Source organism: Anabrus simplex, chromosome 1 (genome assembly GCF_040414725.1).
Source record: "Anabrus simplex isolate iqAnaSimp1 chromosome 1, ASM4041472v1, whole genome shotgun sequence".
Classification (NCBI taxonomy): Eukaryota; Metazoa; Arthropoda; class Insecta; order Orthoptera; family Tettigoniidae; genus Anabrus; species Anabrus simplex.
In genome coordinates this window covers 1,721,050,205-1,721,072,438 of record NC_090265.1, presented here as the reverse complement: position 1 = coordinate 1,721,072,438, position 22,234 = coordinate 1,721,050,205, and the positions used below count along the sequence as shown (strand labels likewise).

Sequence of the window (22,234 nt, the reverse complement as noted above, 5' to 3'; positions counted from 1 at the left end):
TCAAGTATCCACCACCCCTGGTTTATCAAAGAATGGAAGCAAATAACAACAAATCACATTTAAGAATCCAAATTTCTGATACAACTTGAGGCACAATTGAGGCTATCAGCACAATAGTGAAAAAATTGAGATATTCACACGTAACATCTCCTCCATGTTCTACAACGTGGGTAGCACAAGGTGGTGATTATGCACCGTGCAGTTCCACAATAAATGGAGTGCAATACTGGCCTATGCCACAAAGTCCACTACTGCTCTGTTTATCCATCATCAAGCTTATTAAGTGAAACATTTTGCTAGGAATGAGTGCCTTTACTGTTTGTTTTCTATTTAGTCAATTTTTCTATTCTCAATGGAATTTTTTACAATCAAGATTAGCAAAATCTTTAATATGACTACTTTTCTATAAAAGTTCTTCTTCAGTGTTATGTTTCAATAAAACAGAATTGTTGTTGACACACTGGGGTATATGTAATACAGAACAAAATGTGCAGTAGCTGCATTGCAAGGTAAGTACGGTGTCATGTTCCCTTTTCAAACTAAATGCTCCTTAATCCTGCACGATATGAAAAATTCTGTGGATAAATAACCATCTAAATAATTTCCATTTCAAAAATATTTGGAACTGAAACTAATATCGATGACTCAAAAGTGGAATGTACACCTTGCCCATCCAGCCAGCACGAGTATTACATCGGACGAGTTATGTATCATGTTATCAGAGTCCAATCTAGTGGGCATGATACCATGTCGACTATGTTCATTAAACAAAAATTAAAATTAGATTTTCTGGCATCATTTGTTTTAACACTTTTCATGAGCACTGATGTTGAAGAATTTTCTAACATGACAAAGACATATTTAAAGACGAAGTTGCAAGCCCTGAAAGGGAACTAATAATTAAAAATATCCCATCTGGCATAATTGGTTTTATGGGTAAATACTCTGTCCTCCCCAACCTACTAACGACAGTCAACTTTCTCTTATATGAAGCTTGCCAAAACTAACTGGCAAGTTGATTGCAATGGCAGTTACTAAATGTAATCCTCATTTAAAAAACAAAGTAACTGAGAAAGAGTGTGATACTTTTTATTAATATGAGAATGCCTGTATTGTATTATTTGTTTTACGCTGCACCAGCTGAGATAGGTTACATGGTGATGATGGGAGAGGCCACATAGTTAGTAGTTTAATTAAGGTACAGACATACCATTTGCCTGGTTTGAAAATTGGAAACCATGTGAAATTATTTTCACAGCTGCAAACAGTGTAAAGTAAAGTAAACTCATCTCCTCGCCCTTAGGTGGTGCAGCTATTTCCAGGCACACTCCCAATGAAGGCAAGCTGAGTTGTCTGTTTTGACCACATACCAGCCCTCCTACCAATCTTAAAATTCTGGCAGTATCAGGAATCGAACCCGGGCCTCTGAGGACGGCAGCTAACAGCACTAACTAACTGAGGATGTTCGTCTCTTACAGCCAGCGGTAATCAAAATATCTACCAACTAGTGACTAACATTTACATGGCCAACTTCTTTGGGAGTATTCATTTTCCTCATGAGTATGACCCTTCTTCCTGTAATCCTAAAGCATAAATACAGTAGAAGTCCGTTATAGCGAGAATTCATAACAGCGAAAAACTCACTCGCTATAACGGATTGTTGTTATATCCGATTTTTGTATAAAAGTTGGAAAACCCTTCATGCACATTAAAATCGGTATGAAACGGCAATCAGTTTGTTCAAAACTTGTGTTTCCGCAGATGATATCCACACTACGGCTTACGTGTTTGTTATTTTTCGTAATCTGAAACTAGGTGAAAGTGTATGTTTAATTTATTTCTGAAAAAAATATAGTAGCGTATTTCTCCGAATCTAAGATGAACCCACATTTTACCTTCAAAAAATTTTAATCAGGCTAAAAAAGAAGTCCGTAAAATCATATGAATGCCTTGTTGTACAGTAGGCCTATGCATTTTTAGACTTTTAAATGCCGAACATTGACTTTCGTCACGCCGTATCTTTTTTTTTTTTGCGGCTGCACCATTATTCTTTATTTCCATGGGTTTAAGGACCATTAACTTAACATTGGCATCATAATACCGAAGAGAACTCGTTGAAAATTTTCTGGCAATACCTATTCTATGCATCTCTACAATATCTACAATACAACGATCCATCAGGAAATTATTCTTGCTGTCTATAAAACTGTTACTTTTACGCAGCGTCAGATATAACCGGCTACCACTACACGCACGTCTCGCTTGTCGGGTTTAGCCAAATTCAGCGACTAGCGATGTATAGGCCTAATTGCGAACGTTGAAAGTCAACGAACGAGTTTATTGCGCCACGGTATGGCCATTCCGCCCTTGCGTTTTTTGTGCACATACCTCACAATTTCATCATCGACTTCTTTAAAGCGTCCTTGTTGCGGACCACTGAATGCATTTTTTGTGCATTACGCATTTTTTTAGCTCTTTGTCTTCACGCTAACGCCAAATATTGGCTTTAGTTAGGCCTATGCCGTATTTTCTTGCGGCTGCACAATTATTCTACATTTTCGAGTGTTTAATAAAAATTAACTTAAAATTGGCATCATAATATCGACTAGAACCTGTTGAAAATTTGCCGGCAATACCTTTTCCACGTATCTTTACAATACGACTATCCATCACAAAAACATTCCTGCTGTGTATAAACCTTAATTTTACTAAGCGTCAAGTACAATAGAATACCAATATAATGGTCCGTTATTGGACATTATAAATTTTCCAGCTAACTCATTCTTGGTTGCCTGGGTTTCGCCCTCGTGTGCTAAGTTAGGCTCGTCAGTTGGGACTTAGCACACCACCCAAGACGCAAGGCTAGTGCATACCGTGGAGGCCACTGCATAGGCTACTTGAAGCCACCAGCAGTGCCAATGCACTATGAGAGCTATGTCTCATTTTCAAAAACTGATGCCTGCCTGGCCATCAAATGATGTAGATGTTGATTCCCATAAGGGAACCTAAAATATTTGTCCCGAATGAGCAAATTTATAATACCAATATAATGGTCCGTTATTGGACATTATAAATTTTCCAAACGCAGGCAACCAAGAATGAGTTAGCTGGAAAATTTATAATGTCCAATAACGGACCATTATATTGGTATTATAAATTTGCTCATTCGGGACAAATATTTTAGGTTCCCTATGGGAATCAACATCTACATCAAGTACAATAGACGCGATATGACTCTGCGACTGAGTAGCCATGGCTTTTCTAAGAATTCAAAAGGTCGCATGTTTTGATGCCATTCTGCAGATTTGAGAAACACACAGGCACTGCACAACCGGTTGTCGCGGCTAGCTAGTAAAGAGGCGGTCGTTTATTGTCAACGAGTTCTGTGCGCGTGTGAAATGAAGCAGCGTGGTTACCGCGGTAGTTGCTAGTGGTATCCATTAACTTACTGTTAGGCCGCGAATGCAACAACCCTTGAGTTTTCGCATGAGATTCTGAGAAAAAAATCTTGGATTCAGAAAAATACGGTATCACTCCAGAGATTTATGTGACAAACACCTCAGCTTTCTTCTTCAAACAGCGTCACTTAACATAACCGTATATGTAGCCTATCATAAAAACATATTTCAAATGCATGTAGAGAAATAACCTCCTTGCGAAAAATTTACATGTAAATAGCCGTAACTAGACGCGAGAAGATATGAAATATCCTCTGAAATCAGTGATGTACTCTGCCATATCTTGAGGTGTATCATATTCTTACTTAATTTCTGTATATAACATTAAAATTAAGATATCATTTACGTCAGTCTTTATTTTTAACGAGTTAACAACTGCTATCGGCCACGTTATTTACGCATTTATTACGAAAACATGTTATCCTCTTTCATTTCGAGTTTTCTTTAGAGAACAGCAGTCGATAGGTATTACTAATCAACTCCAACGTCGCCTTTGAATTTCAACGAGAGAGCTCGCAAATGCACAAAGTGAAAGAACTATACCGTACCGAAGATGATCGATCGCATTTTGTTGCAAACTTTTCAGTTTTCTTATTCAAACAGCGTCACGTATCCTAACTTAACCATACTATACGTATGATGAAAACACACTTCAAGCGCCAGTAGAGAAATTATAACTTTCTCGCTATAAATTTTCATAATAGCCTTTCCATAATTTGACCAGACCGACAAAATATAAACTAACCTCTGAAATCAATTAAGCACTCTGCCATATCTCGAGGTGTATCCCATTCTTACTTAAGTGCAGTATTTAGCCTCAAAATTAAGCGGTCGTTTAGTCAGCCTTAACTTTTAACGAGTTAACAACCGTTATCGGACACGTTATTTACGCATTTAATACGAAAATATGTTCTCTTTCATTTCTAATTTTCTTTACGGAACAGCTGTCGACGGGTATTACTAATCGACTCCGACATCGCCTTCGAATGTCAACGAGAGAAATCGCTAGTGAACATAGCGAGGAAACGATGCCGAAGGTAATCGATCGCATGCAGTATCATTGCTGGGGTGCATAAATATCGGTAACGGAAAACGTGCGCACGATTAATCGCTCGTAATAACGGATGCGCCAGTGATAGGGTTCTCGCTGTAACCGAAGGACGATACACAGTTTAATACAGTGAAACCTCGATTCTCCGTTTTTCGAGGGACCATGAAAATAAAACGTACAATACGGGAAAACGGAATATCCGGGAATGAATGAAAACCATCAACAATTTGGCTAAACATCACAAAAATGAAATATGTATAATTATAATCTTACAAAACTCCTAAACCAAACCAAACTACAGCCCCAGTGGGACTTTGCCTGCCAAGCGACCGCTGCTCAGCCCGAAGGACTCCAGATTACGAGGTGCGCATGGTCAGTGCGACGAATCCTCTCGGCCGATATTCCTGGCTCTGTAGATCGGGGTCGCCATCTCACCATTAGATAGCTCCACAATTAAAGGTAATCACGTAGGCTGAGTGGACCTGGAACCAGACTTATATCCAGGTAAAATTGTCTTACGTGGTCGCAATCGAACCCGGGCCTCTGGATGAGAGGCGGGCATGTTAGACCACGAAACTGCATTAATTACCGGTACGAGAGTTCAAAATCTCGATACTTTATATTCAGTTTTACAGGGGAATCTTCGTCAGTTTCCCGTGAAAACTTCTTTCAGTTCAGCGACTTTGATTAGGCTAGCCAAACTCTTCGAAAAATCTAATAACGCCAAGCCAAACGACAATCGACCACAAGTAGTTTTTAAGTCTCTCATCCAATAAAATAAAGCACATTAGATATGAAAGCACCCAAAATGAATGCGAAATCCGTTCATTTCTTAATCTTTCATTGTAATTTGGTCTCTGGTATACTGTTCGTAGTCAGTTTCTGGAAATCTCGTACCGCGCAGATTAGGCCTACATCGACTTTTAAAGGCTATGTTGAACTCGAAAACATGGTTTCGAATGTAAGTATCGATTCTTAAAAGTTCTCGAATGCATTATATTCAATTCTGCGCGTCACAAATCCAATCAAATTGGAAAGATAAAAGAAATATCAAAACTTCAGAAATTACGGTTATTCGTGACCTTGAGGTCATCTCGAAAGCGCGCTCGCGACACATGTCAGTAAGAGTTTGAAATTATACCAACCATTTAAAATGTAACGTGCGCAAATAAAACGACTGCGGTTTTTGGTATTTTAACACGAAAACATAAAATTCCCAGTCTTACATTAGGACCTAAACAGTAATAGACAATTCCAAGACCTCCCATGGCTTTCTTTTTTTAAAATTACATTTAGGTGCAACATGTGTTTTGGTCTCGCTAACATAATCATGTACGATATCAAAAATGCTGAATTTGTGTTAAGAAGCAGTTTCGATTCCTGCCTGAAAGCCCAGTTACTCTGCAAGTGCCCTGAGCAAAGTGCCAAAAACCTCTTCGGCAGTATGATCGAAAAAAGTAAAAATATAAACATCTAACCCTGGACATAATATAGACGTTTTATAATTGCGAACATTTGACGAAACTCGTTCCGTCTTCAAGCAGAGCTGTCGAAATGCGCCGTGTCTCCTTGCAATTGTTGTCGCCACTCTCTGCTTTATGATTTTCCGAGATTCTCTAAACAATACCACCCGAATGCAAGTTCACCGCCGATCGCTTTTCCAGTACGGGTACAGTACTTGCTTTAATTATCGCAGTGACGGGGCGTTAACGCCAAGATCCATAAATATGCCATAGCCGTCCTTTTGTGAGATACAGTTTATTAAAAAACGATTGATCGAGGATTTAGCGTTGATGGGACTGGAATTTCTGGACGGTTGATCCGGGAAATCGTTTCTTCGAGGAACGGATAATGCGGGACTTTTACAACGTGATTTAATTACGATGCTCGCGGGACCACATAATTTGAACGCATATTCCGGGAAAACGTATTTTCCGGGAACGGATAATCGAGGTTCCACTGTATAGGATTTTTGAAGGGACAGAAGAAAGTCGTCGCTATAACGGAGTTCTCGTTATATGCCGTACTCGCTATATCGGACTTATACTGTAATTATTTTCCTAGTTTACAGCTCATTTGTCTTTAATACATCATCAGCCAGATGAAAGTAGTTCCCACGTCCATTTAGTTTGGTGACCACTCCTCTAACTTGTATACATACATCTCACTGAGGATGTTCGTCTCGTACAGCCAGCGGTAATCAAAATATCTACTGACCAGTTACTAACTTATCCTGTAGGTATACAACTTACAGAGGACTTTGTATCATACAGTAGGCGGTAATCAAGATATCCACTCTGTTAATAGCTCACCTTACAGAGTGACTGATTTGTAGACATACATCTCACAGAGGACGTTCATCTTGTACAGCCAGCAGTAATCAAGATATCTACCGACTAGTTACTAACTTATCTTGTAGGTATACAACTTACTGATGACTGTGTCATACAGTAGGTGTTAATCAATATACCCACTATAGTTAATAACTCACCTTACAGAGTGACTGATCTTGTAGACATACATCTCACTGAGGACACTCATCTCGTATGGCCGGTGGTAATCAAGATATCCATCCACTCTCTCATCTTTACAAGACACCTTCACTACTTCCTGGTACTCCTTTTTGACTTCATCACAGGCTAAGGGCAGATACCTGAGAACCTCCGTGTCCCACCACTGTGTCAGAGGCTTCCTGTAAGAGCATACATGGAACAAATTATCTGAGAATCATGTAGAGTAAGAGATGTTATTTTAGGAATTTAAATACGGACAAAGTGCAAATAATTCATAGGACTTCATTAGTGAATCCGACTGAGCTTGAATTCACTATGAACTAAATCTCACCTCTTCTTATTATATTTGTTCATCCTATTATGTATCCCTATCGTTCTATACATGACCTGATTAGATATTTGTTTGTTCCTTTGCATTACTCATAATATTAATCTAGCGTTTTTCCTTTTCTTTTCCTAGTCTTGTGTTTTTTTAGCTTACTTCTCATTCTAAAATTCGCACGTCAAGACCAAAGATCTGATAAAGCTGAGAAGCAGAAATCTGGGGTACCCATAATGAATGAATGGAGACGGTATGATTCCTGCTGCCTTCTAGCCCGTAACAACACATCTTGTTATACTACCTGGTTTAGGGAGAGGGACTGATGAATTTTGGAATTGTAGTAAACATGACGGGTCCACCCAGTATGGAATAAACTTCTCAGAAACATGCATGAGGAACAGACCAGATATGGAAATAACACACAGAGAAACTACAGAAAGTAGATAGTTTTAAATATCTGATACAAAAGTGCCTAACATGATGGCAAAATTCCTTCTTTTTAATTTTGCATTGTAATTTGGTAATCAGTATATAGTGTTTGTAGTTGGTATCTGAAAGTCTTTTACTGCACAAATTAGGCCTACATTGACTTTTAAAGGTTATGCTGAACTCAAGAATATGGTTTTGAATGCAAGTATCGATCTCAAAAGTTCGTGAATGCATTACATTAAATTCTTCCTCTCACTAATCACAAGCAAATTGGAAAGAGAAAAAAATAATCAAAACTTCAGAAATTTTGGTTTATTCATGACCAAATGCAAGCTCACAGCTGAGCTAATATTGAGGAAGGTTGAAGTTTAATAGGAGTGGAATAGCTATGTCAAGATTGTGACAAGAAATAAATTGGTCACTGCAGAAAGGTCATGAGTTACAAGATTATAATTTTACAGGAGAGATAAAAATCACCTTAGGCAGTATATAAATGGATATTTCTTTCTCAGTGTAATATTATCAGTTGTAAAATCATAAAAAGGACCAAAAGCCATTAACAGTTTTCGATTTGTCTTATTTGTTCAACAGATTTATTTTCTGAAAACAGACTCATGTCCTTTCTATGTACAATGAATGAAAAATCCATGAAGGTAAAAGTCTATGAGGTGCTATATAAAGTCTTTATTATCCTTAAAAATTTAATAAAAATATATAGAATAAATTCTGCTTGCTATTTACTTGAAACAAACCCCAGATTTTTAAGGATTTAATGATTCAGTCAGTGAATAGAAAGGAAATCTAATATTCCCCATCAATATATCGTCATTAGCTGTTTCAGATGACCACACAAAATAATTTTTCATAAAATTCTACCTATTCTGAATCAATGTACTTCGGTACTTTTAATATCTCCTCTAGTTTCTTGATACTGATAGGCACTTTAGTCGATGGATATGCAAGTTCTATATGAAGTAAAGGTTTCACATCAATGTTAGGAAGAAGATGGAAGCATTTGTTTCTTAAGAATTCTTTTGTGACCACTTGGCTAAGTGTGTGAGCATTGCATTCAAAAGTCATCCACTTGGAAGGGAAGAAAGATTTTTTTTAAATCTCCTTGCGAATTCTTCCCATGCTTGAAATGGAAGAGCATGTATTCTTATAATGAACAGCCCAATGTTTGAAGTCTAATATTGGGGTGATGTGAATATCTTTAACTAAAATTTCTTTGATTCCCTTTTGTGATGACCTATTAAAAAAAAAGTTAAAAATAACACTAACAATCTTTCTATTATCAGAAAATGGCAGAATATTTCAAGAACCGAGCGAGTTGGCCGTGCGCGTAGAGGCGCGCTGCTGTGAGCTCGCATCCGGGAGATAGGGGGTTCGAATCCCACTATCGGCACCCCTGAAGATGGTTTTCCGTGGTTTCTCATTTTCACACCAGGCAAATGCTGGGGCTGTACCTTAATTAAGGCCACGGACGCTTCCTTCCAACTCCTAGGCCTTTCCTATTCCATCGTCACCATAAGACCTATCTGTGTCGGTGCGACGTAAAGCCCCTAGCAAAAAAAAAATTTCAAGACCATACGGATATTTTAATGGGCTGCCCATGTGGGTGTCTCTGCCATGCCCACCTCACACTGATGGCTCTTTATCGCATATTTTGGCATTTCCATTTGAATTTGGCTCTATGATTTGACAAATGTCAATAGTATGGTGTCAGCGCTTTATGATGTTCCACTGTTTACCTCATAATCTCTAAAAAGTAACAGTTGCATTCAAAACTTCAAATGCATTTTTCTCACTTTCATTTCTTCAGTGCTTTGCTTCTTGCGAAAAGCTCCATGTGCTGCAGTTCTTCCGGAGTTATAGTAATATCTTCAACTAACAAAACGTACTTATAAAGAATGTTATTTTTTTTTGCTAGGGGCTTTACGTCGCACCGACACAGATAGGTCTTATGGCGACGATGGGATAGGAAAGGCCTAGGAGTTGGAAGGAAGCGGTCGTGGCCTTAATTAAGGTACAGCCCCAGCATTTCACTGGTGTGAAAATGGGAAACCACAGAAAACCATTTTCAGGGCTGCCGATAGTGGGATTCGAACCTACTATCTCCCGGATGCAAGCTCACAGCCGCGCGCCTCTACGCGCAAAGAATGTTATTTGTTGATTGAAGCGATGTTACATGCATTTGATTACGACAGTATATTATTTTTCTACAGAAATTAGCAAACCAGAAATTCAAAAATTTCTTGTCTGATACACATTTGAGGAGAAATACATTCTTTAATGTAAGTTTTATTTAAATATGTATGTAAACACCATTATCAAATTTTGAAGTCATTGGAAACAAAACTGTCTCTCAGAGAACATTTTTCAGTAACTCATAAATAAATATCAAAAAATAATATTTGAAGAAGATTAAATCATCCCACTGCTTTGAAACTTCTTATAATAGGTACTGTAATATTTACTTCCTGAATGTGCTCACGCCGATATCTGCAAAGTTGTAGAAGTCAAAAATTTTGATCATCGGACCCCTTAAGTTCACTTGAAGAATACCTATCTGATATGCTTTGAAACATTTTGGTGACTGTTTAAACTTCAATAAATAATAAGTGATTATAATACAAGTGTTAATATTCTTGAAATGAAGTGCGCAACAAGATCATCACCTTGTTGAGCGTTCAAATCGATCCATGCACTAACAGTTGCAAATTTCATTGTGTTCCATATCGATCCTTGCAGAAAGGGCACCAGTCAGTGACTCAGGACGTTTTGTAGGGACCATGATTTTCGAAACCCAGCCTACGGAGTGTTTGATGAATTATTCAGGACCTTTCTACACAGTCTGTGAGATCTACCCTTCCACGTACATATCCCATGCAAAACTAATTTTTGTAAAAATGGTGACTCGAGACCTTTCAGGAATGATCGATTCAAATGGGATCATGACCATTAGAAATGAGTAAAGCGAAAAAAGAAAGTGACTGGAAACCATTTTCTCTTAAACCAATGGAATAAAAAATAAAATGATGAAGTATCACTCTTAGAACTGATATTTCTCTCAAAATACACTCATGTTAACATCACCCTTCAGGCCTCTTTCCATTAGCCTGAAGGCAAGCTTCCTTGTGTAGATCTAGGTACGAGCTCTGAGAAGCTGTGATGATATCACTAGCCTTCATGACCACACTTCAGCTGACTGGATCGTATAGCAGACACTTGAACCTACAACCTTCAGATTTTCCGACTGAGCTACAGTGACACTGGTAATTCTTGTTCTGCTGGCAGAGATCTGATCTACTGTCTGAGGCAGCACAAGAAATAAGTTTCTTGAAAGTATTCAAACAACCTGTGATTGAGGGCAGTAGAATACAGCCACGGTATTCCCCGCCTTCCGTATGAGACAAATAAAACCCCAGGTGCTCTCAACTTAGGGATGGGGGTGCCAACCACAGGGCTCTAGCTGAGTCTGGCATCACTTACTTATGCTAGTCTCTTCACTTTAACCTTTCCTATCTGACCTTCCTTGGTCAACTCTTGCTCTCTTCCACACCCGACTGTATTAGGTCTGTGAAGCCTAGGGAGTCTTTCACTTTCAAGTCTTTTATGATCTTTCCTTTTCTTTCGCTAGTACCTTCATTCTTCAAAGGATTGGACCTCCTTCCTTTTTGATTAGTGTTTGAGGATAGCTGCCCAGTTGTACTTCCTCTTTCATCACCAAACTATTCTAATTGTCTGAGCTAACAAAATGTGACAAAGAGGTCGACAGTGACCCAGGTGAATTACTGAGGGGTGTGATGGGGAAGATGGCCTAGCCCCTTTGAATATCCTGGAACCAGAAACTGCGAGATGCATTACCAAAAATCTTATGCCAGCCTATTTAAGGGCTACACTAGGGAGCAAAAGTCAGTCTGGATGCAGAGTTCACACCAGTGTAATAGTTAAGTTCTCGGGCTTCGTTCGTAGTGGAGCGAACCGCTTTTGGAACAAGTGCTGTACGAGTAGAGTGCTGACCAAGTTCATGGGTACAAGCTGCACGAAGAGGAAAATTCAAACTCGAGCACACTTTAATAAATTTAGCCCATAGTAAAACACATGACTTCTCCAAATATTCATTCAATTTACAACATTATTGTATTATAATTTAGATGTTGAAGTTGCTTGGAGCAACATTGGAGGGACAGGTATCTTTACAGGAACCCTTGTTAATTTCTCCTTCTTCAGAATAGTTTACAAATTAGGTGACTGATCGACACTGATACTCACGTTCTCATCTTCCTGTGCCCCATGGCCAGAGTGTGGTGCAGGTAGTAATCGGTGACAAGCTCCCATATAGGAGGTTTGTTCTCTTCCGGAACAAACAGCCCCAAGAACAAGTTGATAGTGTGTTGCTTCTCAGCATCTGAAAGATGATAACTGTTGAATGCTTCAGCACGCCAGAAATTTTCTCACTGTTACTCTAAAACCTGATAACTCCAGAGACTATCAAAAGTTTTTGAATGTAATGAATGAAAAATACCAATATTCAGATATGTATAGACCATCATGATGCAATAGATATTGTTTTTATTTATGGTAATAAAACAATGTATCGAGTATTTAGAGGTAAAAGTACCCAAAAATTATTTTCCAATCATATACTGCATTAGGTAAGAATATATCCTGTGCCACGCAAGCTTTATAACATTACAAGGAAATAGAAATGATACAAATCTTACATGGAATTCATTTCAGAGGAGAGATGTGTTCACTGCGATGTCCTGGAACCTACCAGCATGCCTCCAGAAGTACATTTACTTTTATTATCATTTAGACATCCACGGCCCTTGTAGCAATTATTCATGGAGTATATTTTGGGCTTATGCTGTGTAATTAATTATAAACACACTCTACGCGTTTCAAAAGGAACCTTGCCTTTCTTCATCAGGAGACAACAGAGAAATGAAACAACGTATTAAATGTTGCTAAGAGAAAGCAACAAGGAACTTAAAATGGTGACCTAAGATGTAAAAGGAACACCTTTTTTAGCCCCATACTGAGACAACGAATGGTAACAGCAAAACATCATTCTCTAATGGTTCTGGTAATAGGTAGCCATGATTCAGTGAGGTTGTAGACTGTATCTGGGTGTTTACTTATTTCATTCAGTTCCTTGTTGCTTTCTCCTAGCAACATTTAATACGTTGTTTCATTTCTCTGTTGTCTCCTGATGAGGAAAGGTAAGGTTCCTTTTGAAATGCGTAGAGTGTGTTTATAATTAATTACACAGCATAAGCCCAAAATATACTTCATGAATAGTTGCATTTACTTTTATAACCTAATAGAGTAGCACACTGCATTCTCCATTGCTGACGTAGCTTCTAGCATTGCTATTGGCTAACATAAAATGGGGTGTGATGTCATTCCCAGCAATGATCAGAATTACATTCCATTACCAACCCCCATAGAATAAAAGCACAAGTAAATAGAACCTGTAAAGGAGCATACTGTCTACATGGCAAGAAAAGGGTAATTTAGTAGCTGTAACCTATCTTTGCACTCATCTTACTTCCTAAGTAGACATGTTGACAGTCTTGTGCACCGCCCGATCACATCGTCCGCAAGAAAGAAATAAACATAGTAATTCCGCACCTAGATGTTCGTGATACACGCTACTAATGCAGAGATGCCAACAGGCAATAGGGCACGGAGGGGGAGGGGGCCGCACTGTAGATTTTTTCTCAGATCTCGCTAACTTATACATCGTTGAAAAATCAATGAACAACATACAATTCAACCAGATGTAACACATTCAAAGACTGGCATATAAACAGTGTATGATTCTAACCTGCTAGAGTTAATAGGTGAACTGCAGTACACATCTGAGTGGAGTTTGAAGGATCATTCTTGTTTTTTGTTGAGTACTGTAGCTGCCCCCTTAGCAGCTTGTAGTTCCTGTTTGGTAAATTAATAGAGAAATGTACACTCAAGTTTGAGCATTAAATAAATTTCACATTTTAGTCTTTGCTATAGTCTGTAATTGTCCTGGTTCTTTTCGTGCATGTTATGATGTGATATCTACTACACTTCTGTCCACACAAAATGCACTTACAATCTTCGTCTGGCTCATGGAACTTCTGGTTTACGCATACCTTGTGGTGAAACCCATGTATGGAGAGTCGTGTTATCACGTGGCGCTGTGAGTTGCACTCTCTAGTCCATCTATCGTCCGTCATCGCTGGTGAGGCGTAGAAGTCGAGGTCGATTTCACTTTTCTTCCTTTCCCTGATGTTTACTAGTGCCCTGCTTGCTTCCGTTGATTGTAGGTAGAACTGTGATCGTATGTCTTCTATGAAATACGTCTCCCGCAGCATTTCGTATACCATCCGGGATGGCGCTGTCTTTCCGACTCGGGTAATCCTCTTCATGAACATTGCTTTTATTCTTTCTATTCTCATCAGGTCTCCGATCTTCAGCTTTTCCCACACGATCTCAATTCCATATGTTATCACTGGCGCTACTGTCGTCTTGAAAAGTCTCATCGCCGTGCTGATTGAAAGGTTTGAAATGTTTTGGATGCTGTATGAGGCTCTGATTGCTGCTGCCGTTCTTTCTTGAATATGTATACCAAAGGACGCCGCCGTTGTCTGTAGTGTTATTCCCAAATATTTGTAATTTCGTACCTTTTGTAATGGCTTTTGGTGTAATGTTATGTTGTCTTTGGGCGTTGATTTCCCACCTTTTCTGAAGGTCATTTGTACTGTCTTTTCTTCACTTATCTGTAGGCTGTTTTCCTCCACCCAGGTCTCTAGTCTGCGGACTGCCCTTTGCACATCCTCCTTTTCTTTCGCTCCGATCAGCATGTCATCTGCGTATAGGATCAGCTCTGCTTTTGATCCTTCCTCTACTATGCGGTTCACATCTGCTGTATAAATGTTGAAAAGTGTTGGACTCATGGGATCCCCTTGCATAACTCCGTTCGTCTGTATTATGTCTTCAGAAATTTCTACGTTGTTGTTTATTCGGATTATGTTCCTCCGTAGACATGCTTCAACTATTCTCACTAGTGGGTCTCTCTCGCCGATTGTCAATTTCATTTTCTCGATTAGCTTTCGCCTGTCGATTGAGTCGAATGCCTTCTTGAAATCAACAAAGACTGCGTGATATTTCCCTCCTTTGTGTCTTAAGGCTTCTTCTACCTGATTTATTAGGTATTTCACTGCCTGGACCGTGCTCCTGCCTTTCATAAAACCGAATTGATTTTCTGGAATGTACCCACTGAAGGCTTCCAGTAATCTTTCATTTAGTATCTTCGTGAAAACTTTAAAGGATGCATTTTCTAGTGCTACTCCTCTAAATGAGTCTAGTGATGTTCTGCTCCCTTTTCCTTTGAACAATATCTTTAGAGTCGCTGTGTTCCATCCCTCTGGTATCTTCCCAGTCTGAATACATTTGTTCATTAGGTCTTTCCACAGTTCTTCCATCTCGCCAAGTGAATCTTTTAAGTGTTCCATGTAAATTTTGTCTGGTCCTGCGGATTTCTTGTTTCTCCCTCCTTGTATTGCTTTCCTAATTTCATACGTTGTTATTGGCTCCACAGCAAGCGCGGGTTCTGCTGTTTCTATGTCATATGCTTGCTTCAGCCCTTCCTTATTCAGTATGTTCGAGAAATGATGTTCCCACTTCTCCATATGAATTTCTCCTGTTGCAATTGACGTCTTCTTTTTCAGCGCTATGTATGGGTCTGATTTTGCTTCCTCGGCTTGTTTCCTTCCTTGTTTCTCTGTATATTCTTCTTTTTTCTTTTTTATTAGTTCTTTATATTTTTTCCTTTTCTCTGCATATGCTGTTAAGTCTTCTGGGCGCCTGTATAATTTTGCTGCATTCAGGGCCTTTAGAGTTGCTTTTCTTTCCTTGTAACACTCTTGGTCAAACCAAGCTTGTGCGTGTCTTCTTTCCTTTACTATAATAGCTTTCGTTATTACTTTGGTGGCTGTTTCTAGGGCTTCTTCTAGTCTTTCTTCTTCTATTAGGTTTCTAGCTTTCCCGATGTTTTCCTCGCTTTCTTCTACTGTTTCCCGCTGGATTTTTCTAGTATATATACTTGGTCTTTTTGCTTCCTTCCTCTTTTGTTGGATTTCCATGCGTAGGCGTGTCATTATAGGTATGTGTTTCCTTATTGGTGCTGCCGATGAGTTCCATAGGCCTTCTTGTTTACACAATTGTAGTTGTACTCCTCTAAAAAATAGTAGGTCGATGGCACTATGACCGTTATGTGCAAAGTAGGTTGGTGTTTCTTTTTTGTTCGCTATTTTGAAGCCTTCTTCTTCCAGTGTCTCAAGAAGGATGCGAGTTTTGGTATTTTCTTTGTCTATCCTGCAGTTAAAATCTCCGGCAATTATAACGTTCCTTTCTGCTTTCGTTTGTTCTATGGCTATAGATATTTTATCCATTATGTTTTCTATAGGTGTATTTGGCTGAATATAAATTCCTATTATCGTAATTTCTGATGTGATTATTGTGACCATGTTTTCCTCCTTGATGATTCGCTTGATATCTCCCAGTTTCCCTTTTATGAAGATTGTGACTCCCCCTGCTGGTCTTCCTTCCGTCGGGGTCGCTAGCGTGTGTATACCATAGTAACCTTGCAAGTCCATTGGTTCCGTGAGGAATGTCTCTGTCAGTATCATAACATCTGTATCGTCTATGGTCTTCTGTGATATGTGGGGTATTGCGTTTCTTATTCCCTCTACATTCCATAATAATACACTTATTTCCGTGCTCGACCAAGGTCCCTTCTTCTTTGGCAATTGGGTGAGATGTTTACTGGAGTTCCACCCCTCGTTCTTCCTCTGGTCTCCTATCATATCTCCGAAAGCGAAATCTTCTGACTTTTATTCCCGGTGGCCAGAAATCCGCGCTCTGTGCATCTTCCAGATAGATATATGGGAAACCGACCTTAAAAGCTTTTCTGTCTCCCAGTGTATGAAGTTCTTCACATTCTATGTGTCCTATGATGCCATTCCTTTCCAAGAATTTTCTTATATTTGTTGCCGTGGTGCTCTGTTTAAGCCGACCTACGTGCAGCCATGCCATTTTTTCTGCCGCTTCTAGTTCACCGTCATCATTTTGTCTTTGATTGGTTAAGGGCGATATGTTATTCCATTTGTTTCTCGTTTCCCTTATTGTCTCTCTCGGGCGAATTTGATTCTTCTCTTCGCGTGTACTAGTGCTTGTTTCATCGAATGCATTTTGTGCTGTCCTGACCGTGTGGTTTATTTCTGTTGTAATTTTGCTTTTTAGACTTTGGTTAACTTTTTGCTCAATTATTTGATCTAGCTTGTTTTCCAGGAATTCCATTATGCTTTCTAATTTCTCATTTACTGTCTCGACATTTATTGTCTGCTTGACTATAGCGTTATTGCGTTTCTTGCCTTGTGTTATTGGGAATGTAGGATTTGCTGCGTGTTGTATTCTTCCTTGGTGGTTTACCTCGTCATCGGCAGATGGTGTGCTATTCTGACTCCCAGTTGCACTTTTATTTATGCGGCCGAGAGATGTCCTCATGTTATTTGTTTCCCCGAATGTTTTCTGGGAACGATCTATGCCCTCTATATCTTTACCATCCGGATTGCTGCTCTCTCCAGTTGTTGGCGCCTTTGCCTGGTTGTCTTCCCCTCGTGTTTCATTTGTTGCGTCTATAGATGGTGCCACCTGTCTCGCGCTGCTGCTTTCGTCCCCTTCTTCTTCTTCCAAGTCAATGTGATGTTTTCTAACCTCTACTGTTGTATTTGCTTCGAAAATATCCACGCGATTTCCTGGCTTCACATTTTCCTCTATTGCTTTGATATATTCTGTTAGAGTACTCACTGCGTTCAGAATGTTGTCTTTGGTGTCCTTCTTCATATATCCTCCCGTTTCAGCTATATTTCTTAGTTTTTGTAGAGCGCTTTTTGCTTGCACTTCCATTTCTTCCGCCATGACTTCAGCACGTTGTCGCATTTGTAGCAGGAGATGGGAGTATCTCTTCTGTGTGGTGCTAAATGTCTAGTCGCATTTGTCGCAAGAAGTTTATACTTCACCCCTGTGCGATGGTAGAACGTCTTGTTGCACTTGTGGCAGTTGGAGAGAGTTTCCTCTCTATGCGTTCTGGGTTGTCTAACTGCATCTGTTACATGAGATGGGAGATTCCCGTGTGTGTTGCGCTAGAAAGTCTTGTCGCACTTGTAACAAGAGATGGGAATTTGTCTTCTCTGCGGCCTGCGTTGGCAGCGTTGCGATCTAGTGGTTTCGCTGTTCAACACACCGGCATGTAGCTCCAGCGTGCAACTTACATGTTTGAGGTTAGAATTTCGCCAGTTTTACGAGTATTGATCTTCTCGATTTTCGCATACTTACGGGATTTTCGGTTGTTTTTCTTCCGTCACTTTTCTTCTCTGTTGTTAACAGGCACTTCCTAAGTATGTAAGCTAGTCTTTTATCACTTTTAACACATATATTTACCGTTTTCGGGACCGTCCGACGCACGAGACCTTAGCACTCTGTCTTTCATTAAGCATTTTATAATTGGGTATAATTTGCTATATTCATGATTATTCGTAATAAATCATCGTCTAAAGGTGAGACAGAAATGTTAATGTTCTTAGAAATGCTGCAGTATCACGAATTAATGAGGTAATAATATTATCATTGGAATCGCACGAAACGCTTGAGGAATAGGAGGTACCTCCTCATTATCCTCTTAAGACTCTGTTTGGTAAAAGTACACTGGTGACAGGCTTTTTCTTTTGATATCATATGCATCCTCTGCACTAACACAGCACTTAACAGTTCGGTGTTCATATTAGCACGGAATTCAGTCTTGTTCTTCCCCACCAAATTAAAAACTCTTTCCACTGGAGCATTGCTATGGGGTACTAAAGGAATAGCCATCAATGGCTTACTCAGTGAAGGGTGCTTCTTATTCCTGAAGCATCTGTGATCTTCGTTATTTCGAACCAAAGTCCGTTGGCCCTTTCATCCTTGTCTAAAGAGAATCCATCAAATTGGAAACAATTGGAAACAATTGGAAACGACTAAACTCTGTTTCCAAAGAATCAATTTCTTCTGATGACAGAATTTTAGGAAACTGGTCAATCATAAATTCTATTCATAAAAAACTCTTAGATTTCCTCTGGAAAACATCAGCTCGAGAAAATTTTCCCTAATTGGCCATTTAGTGGTAATGTACACACTTTTTATATATAACAGTCTGACATCAGAATAAAACTTTTTCAATGTAGTTTCATCAAGAGAAACTGCCCTTATGTAAGCCCTTGTGTTTGCCCCACTGTCATTTTTCTGTAACTTAGCAGAACTAAATTTCACACCAAGCAAATTACTATGGGACTCTGGAACAGAGGATGCTCTCACAAAGTGAACAATATGGTCACTGAAAAAATTCATTTAACTTTGAATGAAGTTTATGAATAAGTGGTGTCTCTTGTTTAAGGAATACATTTAAGGAGTTGAAAAGTGGAAGAACAGAGCTGAGAAACAAAAGAGATTCAGTAGATGGATTTTAAATCTCTTCCTTAAATTTCAGAAATTTTGAGCTGGCCTTGTCAGAATATGATCCACAGAAGAGCATTTTGAATGGGTTCCACTGTTCTAAGACCATTGATACATACTGTAGAAGAGATAACCACCTGGTAAAAACATACTTCAGAATTTTGTGAGGCTTTTCACCAAAGACTTCCAGGAATACCTTTAAAGCATTTTGCCTCTTAGAACTCTTCAGCAAATAGTAATAAATATCAATTAAAAACTGTTCAATATTAACATTTACAAGAGCACTGCACCCCTTTTGAGCACGTAAGTGCACAAGATGGCAAGCACAGCCTTGCACACGAATATTAGGATTTTCTGTACAAACAACAGAGCTCACACACTTGGAAACAGCAGTCATAGTACTTGCATTATTACATGCAAAACCTACGCAGTTATCCCACGGAATCCCCCTCATCTTTAGTTCATCATCCAAAACATTGAATATTCCTTCACCCGTATTGTCGTTGGATTCTTGATTTATAAATTTCATTTTTTCCGTATTGATATTCACCAATTGTCATAAAAGGAAAAGAAAAAGTCCACCTGATCAATACTTTTTATTTGCATGTAATGCAGATTATCACATCTCTTGTCTTATTTGTTCAACAGATTTATTTTCTGAAAACAGACTCATGTCCTTTCTACGTACAATGAATGAAAAATCCATGAAGGTAAAAGTCTATGAGTTCTAAAAGCTATTCGAATATTATGTTTCTTAAAGATATTAGTTAGTGAATATATACCCATATTATTGAAAGTGAAAGTTGCGTAATCTTTTTTAGGTTGATCTGGTTTCGTCAGTGTAGTTTTGGGTCATGATTTGAACTTACGAATAATGTAATTATTCATTTCTTTTTTATAACCATTTAATCGGGCTATTTCATGAATTAATTGTAGTTCATCGTTGAGGTCTGTTTTTGACAACGGTATACTAAATGTTCTATGAATCATGCTTTGGTATGCTGTTTTTTTTATGGGGATTAGGGTGAATAGAATCCATTTTTATAGTATTTATTGTGTAAATGAGTTTGCGGTAAATTTTGAAAGTGAGATGTTTTTCGTGCCTAGTAATCGTTAGATCTAGATCATTTAGTACGCAGTTATTCTCGGATTCCTTAGTGAATTGTATACATGTATCTATGGCGTTTATTTTATCCAATATTGCATTATCGTTAGTTGTTCTAGTGTCGATGATGACGAAGACGTCATCTACAAATCTGCACCAGAAAAATATTCCGTTTGTTTTGCAAATTGAAGTATATTCTAAGTAGTCTATGTATATATCCGCTAGTATGCCAGGCGCGGGTGACCCCATCAGTAAACCTGTTTGTTGATAAATTGTATCATGAAATTTAAAAAAGTTGTTATTGACTGCAAATTTGAGTAACATCATGAATTCATCAATTTCCAAAGTACTTAACTTGCTGTGTGTTTTGAGATTGGTTCTAATTATATTTATGGTTTTGTCAGTGAGGATATTTGGATACATATTAGTTACATCATAAGAGGCCATGGAATGATAATGTTCTAACTGTAAGTTCTTTGTTTTGTTACAAAAATCTATTGAGTTATGTATGCTCTTATTAGGTTGAAAAGAATAATGGCTTTTAAGAAATTTTTTATGATGATGATGCTTGTTGTTTTAAGGGGCCTAACATCTAGGTCATCGGCCCCTGATGGTACGAAATGAGACGAAATGCAATGACAAAATAAAAATTCAAAATCCTCTACTGACCAGAATTCAAAGCGTGAGAACGAAAAATGAACGGGTGGATATGAAGTTAAAACAATCAGTGGAGCCGACCAGCAATGCTTCAGCCTCAGAAACTCACGAAAACAATAGTAATACTGACCAAGGGACTGCTTCTATACCTCAATACTGAACCGATAATGCTTGCAAGCTAAAGGCGTCGAAAATATGCGTCATCCGCCTCTCATAATGGTACTTATCGCTTGGAAAGTAGAACCATGGTATTTGTCATGGTGCGGTACTAATCAAACGTATCGTAGACTCGCGGTATTCCACACATTATGGTACTAATGGCAGGTTATGAAATTCGCACATGTAATACAGACCTATGGTGTTTCACACATAGCGGCGCCATTTACAGGCAACGCAAACCTATGGTTTTCATCACAGAAGTGTACTAACCACAGGGACTCGTAGCATCCTGTGGTGTTCCCCATATAGTGGATACTAATCATAGGTAAGCCAGAACCCTGGTGACGCTCATATAGTGCTACTAATCACAGGTACCATAAAAGCCTGACCGCACGGTGCTCCTGATTGCTACTAATCACAAACCTATTTGGTACCTAATATAGTGGTAGTACGCGCAAGTAATAGCGACCCATTGTGTTCCGCACGTGGTGGTACTAATCACAAGTAGTTTCATGGTTCTAATCCAATCATCCCTTGGTCGCCCCTTTTAGTCTCCTCTTACGACAGGCACCGGATACCGTGGGTGTATTCTTGGTCTGCGTCCCCCACCCACAGGGGGTTGTGTGTTTGGTCTGCGAGAGGTATTTTATTTCCCTCAAGTCCGCCGGCACGCCGGTTAGGACCCCCCTATCCGCCACCTGGGACGTGCCACGTGGGAGTATCACCTCTCCCCCTGCTACGCCAGCGTAGTAGGTTCTTGGAAAGAAATTTTTAAATATATTTGGAAAGATTATACGTAGGACTAGATCTGTAATTTACTATAGTTCTCATTGGTGTGTTTTCTTTATGAATTTTGGGAAGAGCTTTTGCATTCGGCAACTGGGGGTTCATTGTTATTAGATTATTTGCTTCTATTTCGGTTAGTAAAAAACGTGTGTTTTTGAGCAAATTTTTTAGGTTTCCTTGTACTGTATATGTGGGGTCCTTATGTATAATGCGAAA

General features: G+C 38.9%; 1 protein-coding gene across 2 annotated transcripts in view; it reads right to left on the bottom strand.

Annotated features, from left to right (window-relative positions):
• FIG4 (polyphosphoinositide phosphatase FIG4) overlaps nt 1-22,234 on the bottom strand; it is a 171,862-nt gene that overhangs the window by 35,557 nt on the left and 114,071 nt on the right. For both annotated transcript variants that reach the window (XM_068225673.1, XM_068225674.1), the window contains 2 exons: nt 12,049-12,184; nt 7,001-7,201 (listed from right to left, as the gene is read on the bottom strand). In XM_068225673.1, the coding sequence (XP_068081774.1) occupies nt 7,001-7,201; nt 12,049-12,184 (337 nt within the window). The remainder of the gene's footprint in view (nt 1-7,000; nt 7,202-12,048; nt 12,185-22,234) is intronic.